This window comes from Falco punctatus (assembly GCF_963210335.1).
Source record: "Falco punctatus genome assembly, chromosome: 13".
In the NCBI taxonomy this organism is placed as follows: domain Eukaryota; kingdom Metazoa; phylum Chordata; class Aves; order Falconiformes; family Falconidae; genus Falco; species Falco punctatus.
The window spans coordinates 18,554,620-18,576,426 of NC_137593.1; the positions used below are offsets into that span (position 1 = coordinate 18,554,620).

Genomic DNA, 21,807 nt, shown 5'->3' on the forward strand with positions numbered 1-21,807 from the left:
AAAAATAGGCCATTACCTTCTCTTTTAGCTTGTGTTACAGTGATTTTTAAGTTAGATGTGTAATTGGTGGTGGAGTGGAACACTATGGGCTCCTGCTGCAAGGGAACAGTTTAAACAGTTGACTTGCAGGTTTGAGTAATTGTAGCTGGCATGAATGGCTCCTGTCGGGAGCCATATGAAATGTGGCCTGTTACTACACAGATCGATCTGAACAAATGTGGAAGATGTGCCCCTCGATATCTCATCTTATTTGGTATGTCCCACTTTCATATCTTTTTTGATGAGTAGTAATTAACCAAAGCAATTAAGATGATCAGCCATGAAGACGCAGATGTTTCATTTGTGGAGCAGAGCCTTTTTAATGTTGTCTCAGCTATAGATATTTACTGTATTTTAATGTCTTATGATCTAAATCAGGGAGCAGGAAGCTGTTACACTAAACTCATATGCAATATTTTCCTCTGGGAAAGAGTGACTTTTCTAATCCACACTCTGCTAGAGGCTGATTTAGTTCATTGATTCACAACACACTGAGTAATGCTGACGGCTGAGTCTCTAGATGAGAGTGGAAAACTTTTTTTTTAGAACCTTGAATTACTGCTGATTTCACATTTAGCACATGATGCAGATTCATCCTGAATTATTTTCTGAGTGTGATGATCCTGCTCTGAAGCAGATACCCAGCAGTATAGTGTGTGCAGCTGGTACATAGAAGTATGGTCAATGAACCAAGTTCTGCTTTCAGTTGTATCATTGCAAATCAGAAGCATCCTTGCTGAATTCAGCAAAACTGCTAACAATGTATGTCAGTGGGATTGGCCCGGAACTTGTCTCAATTAGGTAAGAATGAAGAGAAGTACAAGAGAGGAGGAAAATTTGGCAAGTTATAATGTTTGCCTGAAAAGTGCAGGCTATAGAATAGAAGGATGCTGACTGACAGCTGAAATAGTAGGGGCTTAGGTTTCTTATCCTTTCATATAGACCAGCTCAGCGTATTTTAAAAATATGCTTAAATGCAAAAATTACAATCTGAATGTACTGGTAGAATTACATCTCTGAGGAATACCAGTTCTCACATTGCATTTGATTAATTAATTAGCCCTGTTAATTTAGGCCAGCTCCTTCAAGCTTATACAGTTTTGATCATCGCAGTCATACATTAGTTTGCTTTAAGGACTTCAGTATATTCCTTTAAAAGCATGAATATCCCAGAAAGTCTTAATATATATCCAAACTCCCACTTTATATAAACACATGCCCCTAGTTAACGAGGAGAACTGCCTTACAATATTGAGATGCTCTAAGCAGTATTACATTCACTCTTACCGTATGTTTGTCTTTGACCGTGATAATATTACTGTCTGTTACCAAAGAAATATGCCCCAAAGTTCATTTTTGCATAGCAGGTGTGTGCAGTCAGCATTGCAGGGTGGCCCAAATTACCCTTCCTCCAAAGAAGCACTAATGGGAAGGTTCTGAGCAACAACATGTCTGTAATGGTCCTAATGCAGAAAGTTGCATTTCATAAGGTAGGTTCATAAACTTATCCAAAGTTTACACCTTGTTCCTGCCACCCTTTACTCAAATGTCACCTCCCATCTCCTGAACACTTTTTCTACACATATTTAGGTATGTGTAGAATGAGACCCCATGCAAGGAGGCCTCCCACATATCCCTGTACACCTCCCTTTCCCACAGAGCTATCTTTCATGAGTAATTTCCAGAGGCTTTTCAGATGACTTTGGTCTGACCTATATTCCTTAGATTGCCGACCTCCATCAGCTTCTGCTGCATGGACTCAAGTATATCTGGTTTTGGTTTTGTCCCCTGTCTTCTTCAAATCCAAAATGCTGCAAATTATATTCTCCAGCCTGGAAACGTTATGTCTGTTGTGCCCTTCTTCACATTTCTGGCTGTGTTCTCCAGTGCATGTGCAGAACTACTTATGCACACATGAGACCATAATCTGGCCCAGGGAAAACATCATCCTACTGTTGTTGTTTATCTCCTTGAAGTTACTTAAAAATCACATGCTGTCCTTGACTTCAAAGTCTATTATGAAAAGCTGCATGCAAAAATTAAATGTACTACAAAGCCTTGCAACTTATAAACCATCCTGGAGTGACCCCAGCTTGGCAACTATGACCTGACCTGATCGAAACATTTGTTCAGGAGAGTTATTTTTTTTTCTGCTGGTGCTTTACCAGTATTTGCTTCCTGATAAATGCATCCTCTGAAAGAAAGGTAGAACTACCAAGGGTCATTGAACATCCCATAGGAGGAGAAACAGGTGAAGTTTGGACTGCCCAGCTCTTGTCATGGGTTTACCAACTACAATATACATCTGCTATGATCTAGCTGATCTGAAATGCTGGGTGTGCACACCAAGTCCTCATGAGATGAAGAGTAGTACCAAGGATTTCTGAAGCTTCTTTCTGCATGATGATTTCTGCCCATTCCAGTTTCTCAGGAACTGACTGAGATTTGGGAAAGAAAGATATACAGTGATTAAAGCTGAAAGGCAAATTTACTGTGATTTTTAAGGAAATTACTGCTTGTTACAGCAAAAGCTATTTAAGCTAAAGAAAACTGTTTCCTATGTATGCAGAATTGTCTTAATAGGTAATTAGAACTTCAGTCCTTGAGGGTGACAAGATCCAGAATCAGATGAAATCTGAAATCATACATAATATGTGTGTGTGTGTGAATGTACATATAAGTTCTATTCTTTACGTCTTTGTAAAAGCCTCAGAAGATGGTAATTTTTGAAAAAGAGGGAAAAAATGCTTGATTCTAGATTGTACCAACTAGTTTAAAATGGTTCAGTATTTCCACATTTGAAAATATTTCTTAATAATAATAAAAAAGAGCCATTTATAACACTAACAGGAAATTGTTTCTGTGGGATATGAAATATATTATTTTCCCCATCTAGTCTCAGAGTTAGTTATGGTGGCAGGAATCTTTTTGCACTGAGACAGGAGGTTATAAAATTTATTGAGGGCAGAGTAATTCAACTGGGAAACAAGATTAGCTAGCAGCCTCCAAGAAGAGACTGGTGTTGATGTGAAGCATTCGTGAGCCTTTGTCATTCTCAGAACAGTCTTTGGGCACAGTCCTTTTTCTGAGTATTTTGTGAACCCTAAATCTATATTCAGAAGCTCTTTGAAAGAAATCCCACAGCAGGGCTGGAGTACTGAGGAACAATGCCCACAGAGGTGCACAGCCCTTGTGGCGGGCACTGACGAAGGGCTCTGAGGCCAGCCAAACATAGGCTGTGGTGTTCCCCATTACCTCCTCATCCACCCTCTGCTGACTTTTATTCAGACATCAATATAGAATAATACAGGCAGTGCAGTATTAACTAGCTAACTGGCTTTCTGCCAGAAAGATAAAAATTAAGAGTGGGTGTTAGGCTGTGGGTGTTAATAAGCTTACTGCTGGATTGCCCCTGAGTATTAGAAAATTGTGTCAGCTGTCCAGATCAGCTTTCTGCAGTCATTCATCTTCCCTGAGAAGTGAAGATGCCTCAGGAGCTCCTCTCACTTCTCCTTGTAGGGAAGTGATGTAGGCTTACAGATCAAGTGTTCCTGAAGTAGGGCAAAGGTGTGTCAATGCAAAACATGCAGTAAAATACTCAGGGTAGATCATTTTCCAGGTAGAGCAACAAATTTATATTTTAAAATATCACTATTAAAATAAAAGGCTAAAGAGCTAGAGTACAGCCTATTTCCATGTAATGCAAGAACTGCGAGAAGTACAAACAAGTACAAACATACCCCCATTTCACAAGCATACTTGTTAACATTGCTGCCTGGGGAAGACGACGACGTGCAAAATTTTCTGTAAGTAGCAGCATCGTTGTTGCAGCTATTCTCTTCCTGCTGTTACCTAGCTGGTTTAAAAATACTAAGGGTCCCTCTTTTTCATGGGAGAATATTAGTACAGAGGCAGCAAGTGCGTTAATTCAGGTCAATCTAAGCATCAGACTTGCAAAACTGGCTTTAGCTCTTTATAGTCTGGATATCTGTAGCCCCATTTTGGTTTTGTTTGAGCAAAGCTTGTGGCACAGGCTGTAGGCTAAGTCAACAAAGAAAGATTAAACACAAAGTTTTGGTCTCAGGGTACTGACTGTGCTCAGTACTCATTACAGCAGGTCATAAGTAGTTTAGCTTCTCAGAAAGCAGAAAAATGTGTTTAAGAAGAAAGAGTTTGTAGCCTAGGTGGTCTCAGAAATGAGGCTGCTGGCAGAAGGAATAGTACTGATCTATTGTGGTGAGAGATACAGTAAATCATAAAGGCTGCAAGTTTGTGCACTCCGGTATAATCAAATAATTAGTTTTCCCACAATCTATGTTCATCACTTTAACACAGAACAAAACTCCTAGCAATATTCTCCAATAAAAATTTTGGGCTTAAGCATCTCCTTCAAGTATCTCCAAGGACTTCCAGTTCTGAAAGAAAATAGGCTAATACTTTAGGGGATATATAAATCACTTGATTTAAGGTGCATTAACTGGACAGGTCCAAAAGGAACAGTGGTGCCAGTGGTGCCCCCCCGCCAAATTTTGTAGGCAAGATTTCCTTTGAGTTACAACAATAGAGTTCAGGCCCCCAAAGCACAGTAGGACTGAGTACTTTTTTAATTATTTTAACTTTTTAACTATTTTAACAGATTCTCTGCAGTAACAGTCTGCTAGAATCAACAGACTACTGGCTGCAGAATCAGAGGACGCCATGCCAAATTGGCTTTCTGGAGGACAAGTCAGAAAGCAACTGTGCCTCAGTAAGTACTTGCTGTAATCTCCTCTGGGGAAAAGTCCACTGAGAGTTATTTGTGCAGGGTGTGGGGCCAGCCACAGTACGTGTTAAATTAAAACAAGTCAGTGACTAACTGATACTGAAATTATAGCAGTCTGTCTATAGTTTCTGTAATTTCCATCTTTCTGGTAAAAGCTAACATACAAAGCAAAAATGCATACAGATTTCTATACAGAGCACATTATTAAGATTACTGCAGAAGTTTCCCCACATTTGGCCTTCAGACTTTGTGGCCCTCTGTATTTTCTTATGTTCATTGTCTGCAACTGACAGGAAAGAAAAATAAGCCAAAGAGAAAATTATTCCAAATCGTAACTTGTTAAGAGGCAGGTTGGAAAGAGCAGATGTTTAAAAAGCTGCTCAATGTTCCTGAAGGCATAGAGATACACAATTAGAGAGAAAACTCTTTCCGTATTAGATGAGGAGAAGCTGCTAAAGAACTCAAACAGAATTATTTTACATTTGAAATGAAATTTCAGTCTCACTATTGTGGGTTATAACAGCTTTTGATTAAGAGCGTACATGAAGAAATAGGAGTTGTTATGTTGCTTTACATACTGTCTACATGAAACTGGGTAGAAGTTCATTGCTATGATTGTAATTATTTTTTATTTGATGAAGGGCTCAGGAGAGCAGATCCTTACTCAGAATCCCATGTGATTACTACTCCTTGGCCTCCGTAAGCCAACAAAAACTGTAGAAGAGAGCAGTTTTAATTCAGGCGAAAGGTTTCCAGCACTGCTTTCGCTGCACACCACCTAAAGCCCAGCTGAGGCTCTCATGGAGCCTGCTGGGGGATTCCCTCGAGGACATGTACATTTCAGCTCTAGCTGATGAACCCAGGCACCTGCCGTCAAGAAGCTGAATCTCCATCCCATGGTGGTGATGACTGGAGGCTTTGTATCTTTGCCTGGGGGTGATGCAGCATGCTTGAGAACAGCAGGAGTGATACAACAGTGCAATTACAGCAGTTAAAACTTAGGAATATGGCCAAAGGTTTTACAGATCAGTTCACTGTCACACCGTCCATGGGACTATCAGTTTCCACAAGAAAGAATGAGCAAAATATACAACCTAATCAGCGTGTGCTAGTAAGGAACCATACAGGTTATAAAGTGAGAAACTAAACAGACTCCTGTGTCTGTTTTGAATGATGCTGGGTGACACAAGGAAGGGGACATTAAGGAGTAATGTTCAGTGGTACTTATTTCTGAGACTACCAAAACCAGACAGCAGCTTCCTGTTCTTGGACCGTTCCGCATGTGTTCTCCCAAACAAAAGGGTCACAGTGTTATGAAGTACAATCATTGTTCAATTGCAGCTGGAATGCTGTCACTTGAACTATATCTTGAATACTTTCTTAAGCAGAATGGGGTCATCAGGCAGGTGGTTAGTGGTATCCTTCTTGTTTGATATAGGAAAGGATTGCTTTTAGTGCAAAAAACATGGACCACAGCCACTTGGTTTTACTGTTTCGTATTTCGTACCCTAAGAAAAGGTTTATTTTCTCAGAGGAAATTATGAGTCCAAATAATAATATAAAAATGAATTATGACTTGCTTTTTGATATGTTGAGCTATGACTTTATTCTTTGTGTTTCTTTGAATCTTATAGGAAATTATATCTGTCTCTGTTAGGATGGAACTACTGAGAAAAGATGGCTTGTTAAAGCAAGACTATACTCAGATTTGATTTAAAAATACCCAATATAGCTGCTTGATACACACTTGTCCTCTTGGAAGCACAGGTCAGGTTTCATCTAGCCCTGGTCAGTCACCTTGTAGGGAGAATAAGCATCACTCTTACCGTTCTGCAGATCTGAGGGAAGAAGCAGAAATACTGAAATTACTTTTTATTACAATCCCAAAAAGAAGTTCTGAGATAAGGGGCTTCAGCAAGTCACAGACCTAAATCTCACATGTGCTGAATGCCCACAACTTTCCCTGACAAAGTCACACAAGGTGATAATTTTCTTTTAATCCCCTCTTTGTCAAAGAAATGACTATACAAAGCTCTTTCCTAAGAAAATAGCTTGTGTTACTATAGTAAGTGATGGTATACTTCTGCTTGTAGGCAGAGGGTGGGCAAAGGCACTCCGTGAGGCTTCCAGGGGACAGAACTGCCCCACAGCTCCTCGTGCCATCCTAAACTACAAGACCATGACTGAGCCCTTTCTTACATGGGAGGAATATTAGGCTCTGCTTTGACACAAGGCCTGCCAAGTCACCTTCTCCCATCACCTGCTGCTTGCCTAGTGTGCATATAGGACAGTCAGCTTTCCCTGTATGGCTTTCTGAACACAGTGCCAACCACACGCACGCACACACAGTTTCACGGTTTTCAAAGCAAAATGTTAGTACCTAGTTTATTCTGCAATTTACAGTTATCACTATTGAAGAAAAGAGATGCTACTGAAAGAATTTTGCATTAATGAGATTGAAGTGGAATGTACAATAAAATGTATCATATAGAGAGAGCATTAACTTAGAAGCTAAGAAGTTAAATATTATTTTGGAACATTAGTGTTCACATCAAGAGAAAAGGTATTTGATAACCTGGAAGCTTATTTCTTGATCAGTCCCTGGAAATTATATTTTTGAGATACTGTTAAATAGTTACTCATAAACTGTTACGAGCAGAACTGAAGTTTTGTTCATATTCCTAGTTAATTTATTCTCAGTGGTAGTACAGTACAGAATTATAATCTGCATGCCTAAAAAGTTGCACAACTGATGTAAAGACATGCAGTAAACTAGAAAACTTTGACATTAATCATCAGATTTCATGTGTGGATCAGAGTGTAAGCACATAGATGATTTTTTCAGAATTGCTCTCCCCACCTTAGATACATGGGTCGTTCATTTGGCTGTGCACAGTACATAACCAGGGACCAGGGGATACTTAACCGCTGTGCAAGGATTAAGCATTAGGTCAGTATCATACTCAGAACCTGCAAAGCATTTCATTCAGAGTCCTTTCCAATGACTGACACTAAACGAGCAGAAGCTGCAGGAATGAGGGAGGAAGAAGGATATAAACATGGAGTGGTTTCCCCAGCTTCTCAATTAGCAAGCAAACCAGACTGCCCTTAGCAGAAAATATGTTCTATCTTTTTGTTCATGTGAAAGATTTTATGAATTGCTGTTACCTATGGTGTCAGAGACTCAAACTGCCTCTGAAAGTTGTCGTTAGGTTTGCAGAAGGAAAAAAGAAATCTCCAGTGTACTGTATCATTAACAGCTGCCTTTCCCAAAGATAGCTGGTAATACATGTAGCTATAGTGTTCGGTTTTCATTTGGAAGAGTTTATGTTTAGTTATAAGGAGTCTAATCTTACTGTAACTATAAATGCAACAAGACCATATGAACATAGCTTTCATAAATATTATCCTCATTATGTCCCATTACAGATTAGCACAGTTAGTAGAAGTGAAAATAAGCTGATGGCAGTCCTACATGTGCTCACCAAGTATACTAACATTGATTTATAAAAACACTAAATATTTAATTCAGTTATAGCAGACTACTTTTTTCAAAGAGATAACTTTTTTTAAGCAGAATGGGCATTTTGCTACATGTAATTCTCTATTCATTTGCAAATTGGTTAATGAAAATATAGCCATTATGATATGAAAATAAGAAATCATGTTAGAGGAACAGTATTTCTTGTTTGCTTATGTTGGACAGCTCCTGAGCTCTGAAAAAAATCATATTCTGGTACCTCACCATAATAGAAGAAATGCTAGTGTGTCCATATTTAATCCAGTGTTTCTAGTCATTGGTGTCCGTTCTCCTTGTTTTATGCCATCTTAGCGGGATGTTGGTGAGTTGTCTATGGAAAGATGTGTTCTGTGTATAATGGGTCTGATGTGAACAGTTTGAAAGATTGCCTTGTCCTAACTTTCCTTTTCTACTTTCTGTACATACCATTTTTATCCAGCTCTCTGTGTTTACATTTCAGAAATCAGATTAGATACAGTGGGATTGAGTCCAGGGGGACAGGGCTAACTGTCCTAGGCTTTCTAGGGAGACTTCCCATGGAGACTGGTCAGGGAGGGGCAGCTGAAAGAGATCTCTGTGTGCTTGAAGTGAAGGCACAGTGGGAGAGAGTGCAGGTAAATCCTAGGTAGAAATGCTGTTTGTTTTCATTTCTGTATTGGAATAAAACATCCTGCCATCTCTCTTTAAAACATCCCTGGGCTGAAGTGTGCTACCCTCCTTAAGTCAAGTCTATCTGATTTTGCCATGCTGTCGGCTAAAAAAGTTAAACTCCCTCAAAGAACATCTTCTACATCTATGTTATGTTTTTTTCCTCTTCAGAGAATATTTGAGTAATTTCTAAACATTAAATTAAACTTAGTTCAATTAACAATGATACTGTTTAGCAGCAGTTTACTGCTGCAAATTAGAATACATTGTTTCATGCAAATATTATAATTAGATAGTATAAATTTTAAAGTCAGTTTATGTATGAAAGTTTTGTTACGTTTGTTTCCACTGAATGAGAACTTAATCTAAATCCACCTAATATAATAAAATACATGGATTCATGAGACATAATCATTCATAAGCTGCACATAGTGACTTACAAATGTAATTAAAATATCGGTAATGTGAGATTACCCCACGGAGAGACCTCATAAAATAAACGTAGTTTCACATAATTATATATAACTTTGTGCACTCCATTATTGTCAACTGTCATTCTCTGGACCTACATCAAGTGTTCCCTGCTTTGGACACACTTTTAAGCAAACCTTATTTAAGAAGAAAAAACTGATAGATACTTTGCTTCTAACTTTCCCTCCAAAGATCTAGATTATTTAATTACCAGTGCTGAACATTTGTGGTTGGCTTATGTTAGTACAAGTTAAGAAATTTAATTCCTTCCTTAATTAGATGATTTATAGTTTCTTCTAGCATTGGACTCTCCTAAAGTGCAAAGTCTTAATCTTGCAGACAGGAAAGTAATTTATGATTCTTAGCATTTCCTAAGATTTGACATTTTTTCTTTTCAATGCCTGTGCAGTAAGCACAAGCATGATTAAAGTAGTATTGTGATGCTGCTGAAGATGTATCTTAATTGTCTTTTAGGAATTCTTAATGAAAAGAATTAATTAAGAAAAAGGAGGACACAAAACAAAACCAAAAGAAGATGGTATTTAGTCCTGCAAGACATATGGCATTCATGTACATGATGCATAAATCATAGCAGTAAATTTTCCAGAAATTCTCTGGACTCCATACTCTAGACCAGCAACAGATGGAAAAGCAATTAAAAATTACATTTGCATTGAGAAAGATTTTGTCTCAAAACCCAGACTCCAGTAATCCTCCCCGCCCCACCCCCTGAATGTGGCATCATCCCCTCTTCCTCTTCACACAACCACCCTGTCCCACCATGGAGGCTGGGAAACAGGCCTGCCCGATCCATACGGTGTAACAAGGCTCAAATTGCACTTGAGAACCACTGATCTAGGAAAATACTCCCTTCCCCTCCCTTCCCAAGCAGTGTGCTTCTGTGTGAGGGGTAATGGGATTCCCAGACTTTGGCAGAAATGCTGCAGACTTCTTGTCCATTATTCTGGAGAAGTAGAAACACAAAATTTACACCATTAAATGGCAGTGATAGATAGGGTAGGTAAAAGATCTCTGCTTTTCATTTAAAACAAAGCAATAAAAACCTGCTCATTTCTTATTTTAGCATAACAAGATTCCACATTTTAAAGAACCAGGATGTGTCAAGGGCTCTAAAGCTCATTTTGTGTTTCCTCATAACTGAAAAAAAATCTGACTTTCCAGGCAGATGGGTGAGAGAACAGTTTCATTAAAGGGTTCACAGATTTGAAACATTCTTGAAATAGTCCAGCAACTTTTCTGCTTGCAAGCGCTCCTGCTCTGTAACAGCATGAATGCTTACACCAGAATACTCCATACAAGTGTACATATAACGTAGGCTACATGCATAGACAGATGCAGCTGTATGTTGGTTAGATCCAGGCCAAGGGAGCAGCAGGAACGCATGGCCAGAGGGAAGGGGGAAGGACGGCAGCCCAAACTTCAGTCACATTCAGTCTTGTTAAAATACCCTCTCGTTTAAGTGTTGGCTGCTTTTGTCTGACCCCGTGCCATTTGCACTTTTCCTCTAAGCAGTCTGATGAGCGCTGGTGGTGGCAGAAAGGAGAGTGGGGGACAGCGTTAGGGGAGTGGGGATGGCAGAGACAGGAACCAGCCGCTGGGTGGGCTTACACCACTTGGAAGAACCCTACTCCATCCACAGCACAGGTGGAGGAAGAATTGCAGCTTGGGGTTGTTAGTTGAGTACAGGAGAACATACCCAGTCTGCGAGACAGACAGTAACATCTCAAGGAAAGGAAGATACGGTTGTGTTAGTGAAGGGTGGCAAGGCTGTTGCCTTGGTGAGAAATAAAACAGATTGTTAAGAAAGCAAAAAGGTGATGGAATTATGGATCATGCTGGCTATGATCTTTCAGTTTACTGAGATAATGAAGAATGTCATCTTGCCATCATAGCAGCTGAATTTCCAGAACTGGCCGCTTACCTTGCTGCTGCATAGCTTCGCTGTCCTAAGCAGGTACCTGAGCACTACCAGTATCACTGCAGTTTAGCCATGAGCTTTTAAACAGGTTCAGGAGGAAGTGAAGGATGCCATTACGCGTTAATTTGCGCTGGTCTGATCAGGACTTTTGCGGTCTCAGCTCTTCCCCCAGCCCCTACTTCATCTTTTTTACTGCCTTGGCATTTGTACAAACATGTAGTAAGTTGATTCAGAGAAAAAAGTAACTATGAAATTAAGAAATTCATTTTTCTGGCCAATTCTTCAAATTCCAATGCTCACTCAAGCGATGGAACACAAACATCCAGGAAACAGCTCCCACAAATTAATTCAAACAAATGATAACATATGCAGAAAGAGAAAATGTTTGGCAAGGTATATTGTGAGGAGGAAAAAGAGAACAGCTTTCGACTGAATTAAAGTAGATTATGAGTAGTTTTCATTCATTTCTTCACTCAAGTCTTTTTAGAGGTTTGATGCTACGTATCTTTAGAAGTTTAGATACAAATGTACAGATTTATATTTTACATCAGTCTTTGATACCGGAATTCCTTCCAGGTAACTTGCTAACAATACAGTGGATGCTGGTCAGGGTGTTGAAATCTTAAGCTCTGGGACTGGGATTTTGTATCTTTTAACTGGGGCTCCTGTCTCCACTAAGTTCTCCGGAGTCTCCAAAGAATGAAAGTGTGCCATTACTGAAGAGTGGGGATCTAGGCTTACAGGAGTTCAGAAAAGGAGGCTGTTTCTTCTTCTTGGTATAGTCAACAAGGCAATTTATACAGCCACGGATGGAAGGGCAATCCTGGATCCCAAAGAAGGTTTTTTTGTTTGTTTGTTTATTGGGCTTTTTAAAGCAAAACCATACGTGTGTTCCTGAATAGTGACCACAGAGATGAAACAACCGATTTGTTTTATAGTGTTTGAATGAAGATTTAAATTTCCTAAGAAACATAGCAAAGCCCTATTTGTTTGCATAAAATAGACAGACAGACCTACATACTAAGATGTTTGTCCTCCCTCATGAGGCTGCATGCACAGCCTCAGCAGTACGTTACATAGACAGGGGATTACAAGCGTGTTTACTTTGCCTTTCAGTCATTAATTACTCAGCTATCTTCAAGAACAGCATTGTCTTTTTCAGAAATCAAAATCCATCCATTCTTTCCAGATCTAAGCCATAATTACTAGAGGTATTTTTAGTTTTAAGTCCTGTCTTCCTATTCAGCCAGACGATACCTTAATTATATCCTGACAAGGAGCCGGAATCAACAGCTGCAGGCTAAATTGTGGCATTGAGTCTTAGTCCTTCATCCTTCCTCAGGCATGCGTGGGTGTTTCGTGCTGCTGTGGTAAGGAATTGTACCTTCCAGAGAGCCTCTCTCTGGCTTGCACAGAGAAATTAGAAACCCTCCTCTTCACCAGTTACTCTGTGCCTGATGGAGTGCGGTGCGGGAAGGCTGAGCACTAGTTTAAAAGACTACTGAAAGGATTGCTTGTATCATCTGTACAATATGTTTCTCTTTTTGCTCTTATACATACTTAGCTCTGAAAAAACCTATCTTCACATATGAGCTAATGTCAAGGCAGAAAGTAAATATGCCCTTAAAGCGTTGGTTTTCCACATTTTCAGTATCACGCACGTATTTTATACAGCAGCCAAAAGCCATTTCATGAATTTTGGGGTGAGGAAGATTGACAGTAGGTTTTCTTCTCTTGTAACTTCAGACTTAGACACTCTTTAATTATTTGTCTAGATCTGCTGTCTTCTTTCTGGACCCTCTGTGATGCTCTCACACACCAGTGTTTTCCTATCTGTATTTAAGAGAACCGGATGCTTAGCCTTACTCTGACAACGCTATAAATAAACACCGGGAGGATCAAGCATGGTATTGCAGCTGTGTCCCCTTCAGCATTTCACACTGTCATATCCTCGGTGCCTCCACGGTCTGCTTTATCAAAAAATAGGATTCTTGTGCTGCCTCCAGAGTGGGCATCTGTGACCGCGTGCTGCCGTTATAACCACAGGCTCCCTTTAACATAAATTGCAGGGTGAGGCTTACAGAAATTTGTTAAGCATTAAGTATACAGGGCACCAGAGAAAGCAGATGGTGCATGTGGCATAAATATTTATTGGCATATTTTCTTTAAGTCATAAGTGACAATTAATTGCATCAAACCCAGAGGAATAAACCTTAATGGGAAGAAAATATTCACAGCTGTTTTTGAAGCAATGGATTATGAAGAGATGACTTGGATTGATTCATTAGTGCGGTCCAGCCATTAAAATAAGGATAGTCTCTAAAATATCAAGACACATATATCCACCAATTCATTTGAAATACGCACTTCTGAAGAGTAATTGTGACTAAATTCCAGGTATATAGTCGCTAAAAATGCTGGAGGCAGAGCAGTATAACTCAGCCTTCTGACAACGTACAATGTGTACCTAAAAAAGAATTGTGGCTGGGTTGGGGAGACACAGGAAAATCACATCAGGACCTTATTTAGTGAACTTGGGTGACTCACAGAAGGTAGTATATACTGGGTTGTCTGCTTCTGGAAATGTTCCATCAGGGCTTGCAAGGAGAGCAGTTGAAAATCTCGTCTGCATCTTAGACAGCAGTTGTGCAGCTCACGGCAGAGATTCTTACATAGAATCTGAAAGGAGTAATGTGATTTTTGTGGCCATCCTAATGAAAATACAGGACAAGAAGTGGGAAAATACTTTCTCCATTCAAAGCTAGAGAGGGAAATTGTCACTCTCTAATCATGCGAAGGACTGTACAACAGAAGGAAGGCCCAGACATAGCTTCAAGTTGATGTTTCCCCAACCCGCCCTGCGCCCTGTTGAAGTTCTGGACAGAGAAGCTGTGAGTGCAATGGCCCTGCTTTGACAAGGACGGATTTTTTGATGGTTTGCAGTAGCCTGATCTCACTTTGGTGAGATAAGGCAGGTACCACTGTATAGCTGAAGGATACCTGTCATGAAGTCTTTTTTGTTATTTAGATTACAGTGCAGAAGGTGTGCCTGAGCTGCTTCGTATCACTTGTAAATTCTCCCGCCTGTGTAATAGTGCTGTCTCACACTTCCATTCATGTGCATCCTTTTCCAGGCAGCTACGTGGCATATCTAGTACTTCCAAACTAGTATTTTTATTTCTACATTTCACAGCTGGTTCCTCTGCCAGAATCATTTTGGCAAGCATGGAAATTAATGTAAGACAAGCATTGCATCCAAATGTTAATGGATAATTAGCTCTGTCTTCCAGAAGATACTTTTTTTATTCTGAGTCAGGCTATTCCAAACACGTCATATAAGACCACCAACTCAAGATTCTCTTTAAGCATTGAAATATAAAGGATCGAATTCTACTGTGTGTAGAGGAGAGCTACATTTCTTATACCATTCCCAGTCTCCTATCTACCAAAAAGTTAAATTATGCATACTAGTTATAACTGTTAATGACTCCAAAAAGTAGTGATGGGAGCCAAGGGCAAGGAAAATAAGTCACCAAAATTTAAATAGTGGGGGAAAGGAAATTGTAATCTAAAAGCAAGTAACTGACATAGAAGTAACAACTGGTAATTTTCGGTTTCCTTAATTTTTGTGAAATATCTCTGATGTCCTCAAAACTGAGACGTCAATCCTTGTAACACACCCTTCTTCAGTAGGCTTTTATCTCTATGTGCAGGGAAGGGAAACACTTGGGAAGTAGCCAGTTAGGTTCTCGCATCCCAGGACAGCCCACCAATTCAATGGCAAGGCAGGAAACAAAATCCCACCTGCTTCCCAAAGCTACTCAGCAGTGGAGCAATGGGAGGCTAAATAATAGTAATGACAGAAAACAGGCAAAAAATATAATAATGCAGCAACAAAAGGTGGGCAAACACTTTCTAGAATATTACCTGACACTGAACAAATTTCAGCTGGTAGTTTGTGAACAGTTGGGATCTCTCTCTCCCAGAAACCGTGGGGAAGTGTCTTTTCCTCTACATGCTTTATAATGTAGGTGTCACAAACCTCACTGCTCTGCATGAAGACATTTTATAGAAGCACAGTATCAAACCAGAAGGAAGATGAATGAAGATCACACGTTAGGCATTATTAAACTGGATGCACAAGAAAGCCACGCACAGACTCCTGCTTCAGATAATCCTCATGTCGTCTTCATTCGAGGGGGTGTGACTGCACAGGTATATCTTTATAAATAGCTGAGAAATTTGTGAGTGGGCCTGAGTGAGTGCAAAGACTGTCTGCCTCCAGGCGGCTTGTCTGACTGCCTCTGTTCCAGCTCAGTCTGCTTCTGGCTGCAGCATTAGCGCTTCTGTTAAGTAAAATGAGCAGTTATTTCATTCCCCAGATAAACACACACGCCTGATGATGGCGTGAATATTCAAGAACATACTAGGGTTGGGAGTTCTGCACAGCTTTGTGCTCTTTGCATTCAGAGCATGAACTCTAACTTCCACTGTAAGTTGCACCTAATTGCAGTCAAGTGTTTTGCCATAGGTGTTTTCTTCTCCAGAACTCAGGACCTTGTATAGACAAAGTGTATGTTCATGTGCCCTTTGAACTGAAAGATCCGCTACAGCTGTCCATACGACATCCATTTTACTATTACAGTGTTTACACACAGCTTTTTTTTTTTTCCTAGACACACTAAGAAAAAGTTACCAGGGGTAAGCAAAAGCAGGGATAGGGGTTCCTGTTTTGTAGAGGCATTTACCTTCTCAAAGCATCAGTGTAAGTTAGAGAACAATCAGGAACCATGCCACACACTGTTACTGAAATTACCTAAAACGCCACTCTTGGTAGTATTGCAGGAAACTGGCTTAGGCTGGGGTTTCTAGCTCCTTTTCCAAAAAGATGCAATCCAGTCCACAACTGGATACCAGGATTTCTCATCTCTTTGTTCCTCTGCAAAGAAACTGGGAGCTACAAAAGCCCTGACTTTCATCATCACTGTAGGACCTTCTAGACCCCTTTCTGCATTACAAGCCCAGTGCAGGGATGATGCCACAGAAAGCACGCCAGGGAGCCTCACAGACCAGTTTCCATCACTGCTCTGGACCTACAGGTTTCATAAGGCTGTGAAGAAAGCAAATGTTGTCCTGGGAGAAGCTCGTCTAGGGGGAACAAGAAGGTTCAGACCAGAAAATCTTTTTAATTTCCAGCTTCATCATTTTATATATGAGAAATCGAAAGCTAAGGGATTCTTGCTTTAAGGGGTTTGTTCTAAACCCCTCAAAAGTTTTATTCAGATATTTTTTCTCCAGCCACATATACAAATACATGGAATGAACAACTCATCTTTCTAAGCTGCAGAGCCTAAAAATGGTAATGATAAAGCTAATAACCCAACTGACTCATGGACAGAAAGATCTTTATTTCTGTCTGCCACTATTTAATTTAGAAGAAAAACATCCATGATTTCAGCAGCTGTGTAGTCTGGCTCTGGGAATACAGAGCTTGTGAGAATGGGTGAGTGTGCAGAAGCATGGGTGCTTCTGCCCGACATGCAAGGATTAGGGATGGTTTCAATAATTATGATGCGGTGGCCACCTCCAGATTCCAGCAGAAGATGTTTGACTGAGATATTCCACTCTTTTTTTTAACTGATGGTATGCAAAGGTGGGTAGTTTTTCTAAGTAACCTCTACTTAGAATCTAAAGGTACTGTTTTGCTAAGTAATCATTCTAAGTATTTGGGAAGAATTGGTATCAAATCCACCAAAATGAGTTTTTTTGGTTAAAATCACTTTATGTATTATGAACACCTTAAAGAATTTCCCAGCTTGCTTCTTAAACAGTGTATTTGGGTAAGATAAGTCCTACCAGATCTGCACCACCTCGCCCTCGCTCCCTATTTTTTTCCCTGAATGCTGCTTAAATAACTCTGTGAGAGGAAATTTTTTATCTTTACTATTTCCTACTGGATTCTGGAAATCAATAGATCAGACTTCAACTAGGGCAAGACCGAAACCTGTCCAAAACTACATGTAATTAGGCAAAACATTGTCGCAAAGCAATTTTGTGGATTCATGTGTATAAAAATTGTTTGACAGACTAGTTGAATTAGATTTAAATCAGTTTGGTTCAATATTTTTTTAAGGATCAAGAGAATACCTAGGATTACAGCCTCCATAAAGAAGCATGGCTATGGTTTCTGGTTGCCTGTTTACCAACACAAATAATTTCAGGCTGAACTGAGAGCAATCAAAGAGCAAATTCAAGCTGAGGGGCGAGCAAATAAAGGAAAAGTGGGGTAAAAAAGGAAATTTCAGAGTTCAGTTAAGGCTTTCTAATTATGCAGTGGCATTTAGGGTTTTGAGAGCATATATTTAAGATGTCAAATTAACTGACTTGAAGAATCTTTTTAAGGTGACTGAACAGCACATTCTGCAACATGGTAGGCATGGTGATTCATGATTTCATTTTCAAAAAATTTGTGGGATCAGAGATGGTGGTATCATAGAAGACGCTTTTTTTTTTCCATGGGTGCTAACACAAAGCAGTCCTCTAAAAATAGGCAGAGAGAAAGCGAGGGCAGCACCAAAAGCCCTACTTATGCAAAAGCAGACGGACCTACACGCTCACTCCTTTCAGGGACACGTTTGGCAACCGAGCCTCCCCCGATGGCTCCAAGAGGCCGAAATAGAAAGAGGAGTCCGGTGCGTTGATGGAGACAAGTCCAACAGCCTGCCACAGCCACTGCCTCCAGCAGCAGCAGCTGAGCATGGGGCTTCAGATTTTTTTCTAGCCAAATTTTAAGCTCTGATGGTCTGTGGGAGGCAGGTGAGAAGGAAAAAGAAGGCTGGAGGGTGGGTAGCTTTGATAAGGAGACAGACTGTGTTGCCACCAGTGCTGACAGTGGGAGGAGGAGGAACTGGTGCTTCTGCCCCGCCAGTGTTCTTCCTGTGGCTTCTCTGCGGTTTGCAGGATCTAGTAGCTGACGTGCTTGATGTGCCACACAAAGCTACCAGATTGCATCTCCATTTCCAATTAAGACATAGCTTGTGAGTACACGTGGTCGAGGTCTCGGTGTGACAATCGGTAGTCACTTTCAGATTTACTGGGAGATATCTAATTTGACAATAGGCCAGAGGTCCCAGAGGTGAAAGTACCTAATGATTTCATGAATATAGATGAAACTGGGAGACTGTGAGTGCACCAGCTGAGTGTGACCTCAAACCTTGCTTATGCAACAGTGGAACAAGGCAAAGCCACACCGTCATAAACACTCTGCCGATGGGAAAGCATCAGTCAGAGCTTACACCTCAAGATCTGAAAAGTTAACCTTGAAACATTAACGTGTAGGTAAGCAGGCTTTTCTGATGCTAGCACTCACACAGCCAATCATCAATCACCTGTTTTCCAGATCACTTCATAAGCATGTGGACGTGTAATGTGTTTTCTTTTTCAAGTCATCTTGCTACTTCAGAGCGGTACCTATTTATAACCTGTGTAACAGCTGGGGCAGAGCTGCCCAGGAATTTGTAAAGTATACATGAGCAGGCAGATGCTACGCCAGTCTCCTTCAGCAGGAACAGAGGTCAGCCCCTAAAGGTTTAATTTAAAACGACTGAAGCTTTTGGCAACCATATGTTATCTTTGTTACAGAACTTTACTCGGAAATGATGAAAAGAGAGATTGGTGAGCCACAGGTTCTAGCAGGAGCAAAGGCCACAGTGAAAGACTGAGCTGGTGAAGTTGGGCAATTAACCTTTTGTTTGAAGCGTAGGGTTAGGAGGGGACACACAAAGCAGAGGGCATCACTGCTGTTCGGGGCTAATCCACGCTGACAAGCCTGGCACTGACATTTCTGGGTTTCTGCTTTCTTGTTAATGTTTTCCTAGTAGTTTGTGTCTCATCTTCATTGGCCTTTGTGTAGCTGAACTAATGTAAGTTATTAGATTTAAGGCTGTATTTAGAGACTATGAATTGCTGAATTTAGAGGCTATGCCATGTGTTGTGAACACAGTCTTTAGAACAGGGTATGCTAACTTCTGAATTGCAGGGGAAACCACTAGCTAGTTGCTAAGACTTTGTTTTATGTGGGAAAAGTCTCTAAAGAACAAACTGGTTCAGTCACAGAATAAGTGGATTTTTTTATTTGTACTTTAACTTAATCTAGAGATTTCTATAGGATGTCTCTGTTAGATGACAATAAAGTGTGTGGAGCTAAAAACAGTCACCAGGCTGTATCCACTATGACGTGGTAATTTCTGTTGCTTGTTACATTGCTCAGCTGTAGCTGGATCTTTTGTGCGCTGAATGCAAGTGCTGTAAGGGAAGGATGGAGCATTCTGTTTCAGAGGGGAGAAAACATGATAGTCTTGGTTTAAAAATTTAACATTATGACCCAGGAAGAAAGAAGCAGCACTGGGGCCAGGATGGTCTTGGTGGGGAGAAGGAAGAGTTTAGGGCGCTATCCTGATCACTTACATTTTACAAACCTGATTTTTATTCTCAATATGTACATTGATGCATATCTATCATACAGCTGAGCTCAGTCAAACCCTATCATCAAACCTGTGTGTTTCCTTCCTTGGTGCCTACCTCATTTTCTCAAAAGCAGAGAGATCTTACAGAATGGTGGGCTTTACTACAGAAGGATCTCACTAAGCAGTGCAGCAGAGAGGTCTGTTTATAATCCAGAGACAATAGTTTCTGATCTACTGGATTCAGTCCTGAAATCCGCTCCAAAAAAGGCTTTAAGTAGAGATTTATCAGGAGACATGGTTCAGGAGATGTGGCAACCGTGGAGCTGCTGATTTTGTCTGCCGCCCTGTGAAGTACCACCTCCCCGTTCCTTCTGCCCCCACTGTAGCCCAGAATGAAGGCACCTGAGCCCAGGGGACACCAATACTTAGCAGACCTGCCCCACTGGGTGAAAGACATGATGAAAATGAGAAACATAGTCTAAACTATTATGCACACTAAAATTATACCACAAAAGGGGGGGGGGGGGAGGGAAACATGTTGGGTATCATAATGAAGTGATAAACATTATTGAGTAGTAGAGGCAAGGGAGAAATAGCTAACTAAATCAGTTTTAAAAAAATACACTATTTCAGATATTGCTTCTGATCTAACAACTTGTATCTGGTTGTATGAGACACAATTTACTCTTGCTATCCAGTTGATATGCTTTGGCAATACCTGCTCATTCATACACCCGAGAGACCCGGAGCAGGTGGAACTTGGGTCCGATCATTCTGTCATAGTCACTGCTATGGAATGTTTTCACTTGACATCTTTGTTTAGCAAAATAATTTGCATTTTTAAATTAGGCTTAGCAGCATTTACTTCCTCATCTTTCTCAAGTACTGGAAATGCCTGTAGAGCACCATAGAACTGTTTGACATGCATAGATAAGCAGAGTGGATTTAAGTACTTATAACTTTTTAATCTCCTTTTTTTCATTCTACGTGACATAGAAATGTCTTTGGGAAAAATGATTGATTCTTGTAGTAGTTTAGAGCAACACTGTACCAAATGAAACTATCTCTGTGTTAAAGTAGTAGGCAAATACTCCACTGTCCCAGAAATCTGAACATTCCTTTATTAATGCACCATCAATGTTCTCTTCTCCATATATCCAACATAGCAATAATTCCCTGCTTCGGCTGCTTGTAAGATTAAAGACTGCATCTGTTTGGCTTTGTAGACCACAGGCAGTTACATTTCTTGGCTTAACAAGACTGGCCCGGGCAGACACTGCCAAAATAATTGAAATTTAGGGCTGCAGGGAGTCAGTCTTTCACCTCAGTTTCATTGTTAAATAGCTCGTTTTTCCAAACCATTACATATTTTATATTCTTTGGTGCAGTTATTTAGCAGAGTCTGGCCTGTAGTTAACCACAGCAGTTAAAAACTTCATGGCATTTTGACAACTGGAAGTTTCAACAATTTCTATGAAATCTTTTTCCCTGGAAGTGTCTGAAATTTGGAAGTACAGTTTTCGAAAGTTTTATCTTTGCCTTTCTGGAGCAGCCTGATCACTGGCATATTGTTCTAGACTGTGCTGATATTTGCGTAGCAGGCACCAGCGTGCATCAAAGGATGCAGGAAAGGAGAAAGGAGGGCTGGCTTCTGTGCAACCCACAGACAGGACTCGGGGTCATACTTGTTATTTTGCACAGGAAGAACAAGTCGTCCTTGAAAATAACCTCCCCTGCCTGCAGTGGTCTGATAGAACCATAATTTTTCCATACCAACAATCTTCAAATACAGGAAATAGAAAAGAAAAGATTAACTTGAACAAAGCTAAATGATGGTATCAGTTATGGTTTATTGTTTTATATTTATCATTGTTTTATTCAGACTGGACTTGAAATCAGATTTCTCAGCTTTGTTAACTGTCACAGTTATATTATCTGGTCCTCTGAGATTCTACTTGACATT

At 40.2% G+C, this 21,807-nt stretch overlaps 1 protein-coding gene across 4 annotated transcripts in view; it reads left to right on the plus strand.

The window, feature by feature from the left end:
* SPHKAP (SPHK1 interactor, AKAP domain containing) overlaps positions 1-21,807 on the plus strand; it is a 60,173-nt gene that overhangs the window by 9,532 nt on the left and 28,834 nt on the right. For all 4 annotated transcript variants that reach the window (XR_013931687.1, XM_080409511.1, XM_080409512.1 and 1 more), the window contains exon 2: positions 4,676-4,786. Coding sequence is in view for 3 of the 4 variants with exons in the window: in XM_080409511.1 (XP_080265637.1) it covers positions 4,676-4,786 (111 nt within the window). In the remaining variant the exon portion in view is untranslated. The remainder of the gene's footprint in view (positions 1-4,675; positions 4,787-21,807) is intronic.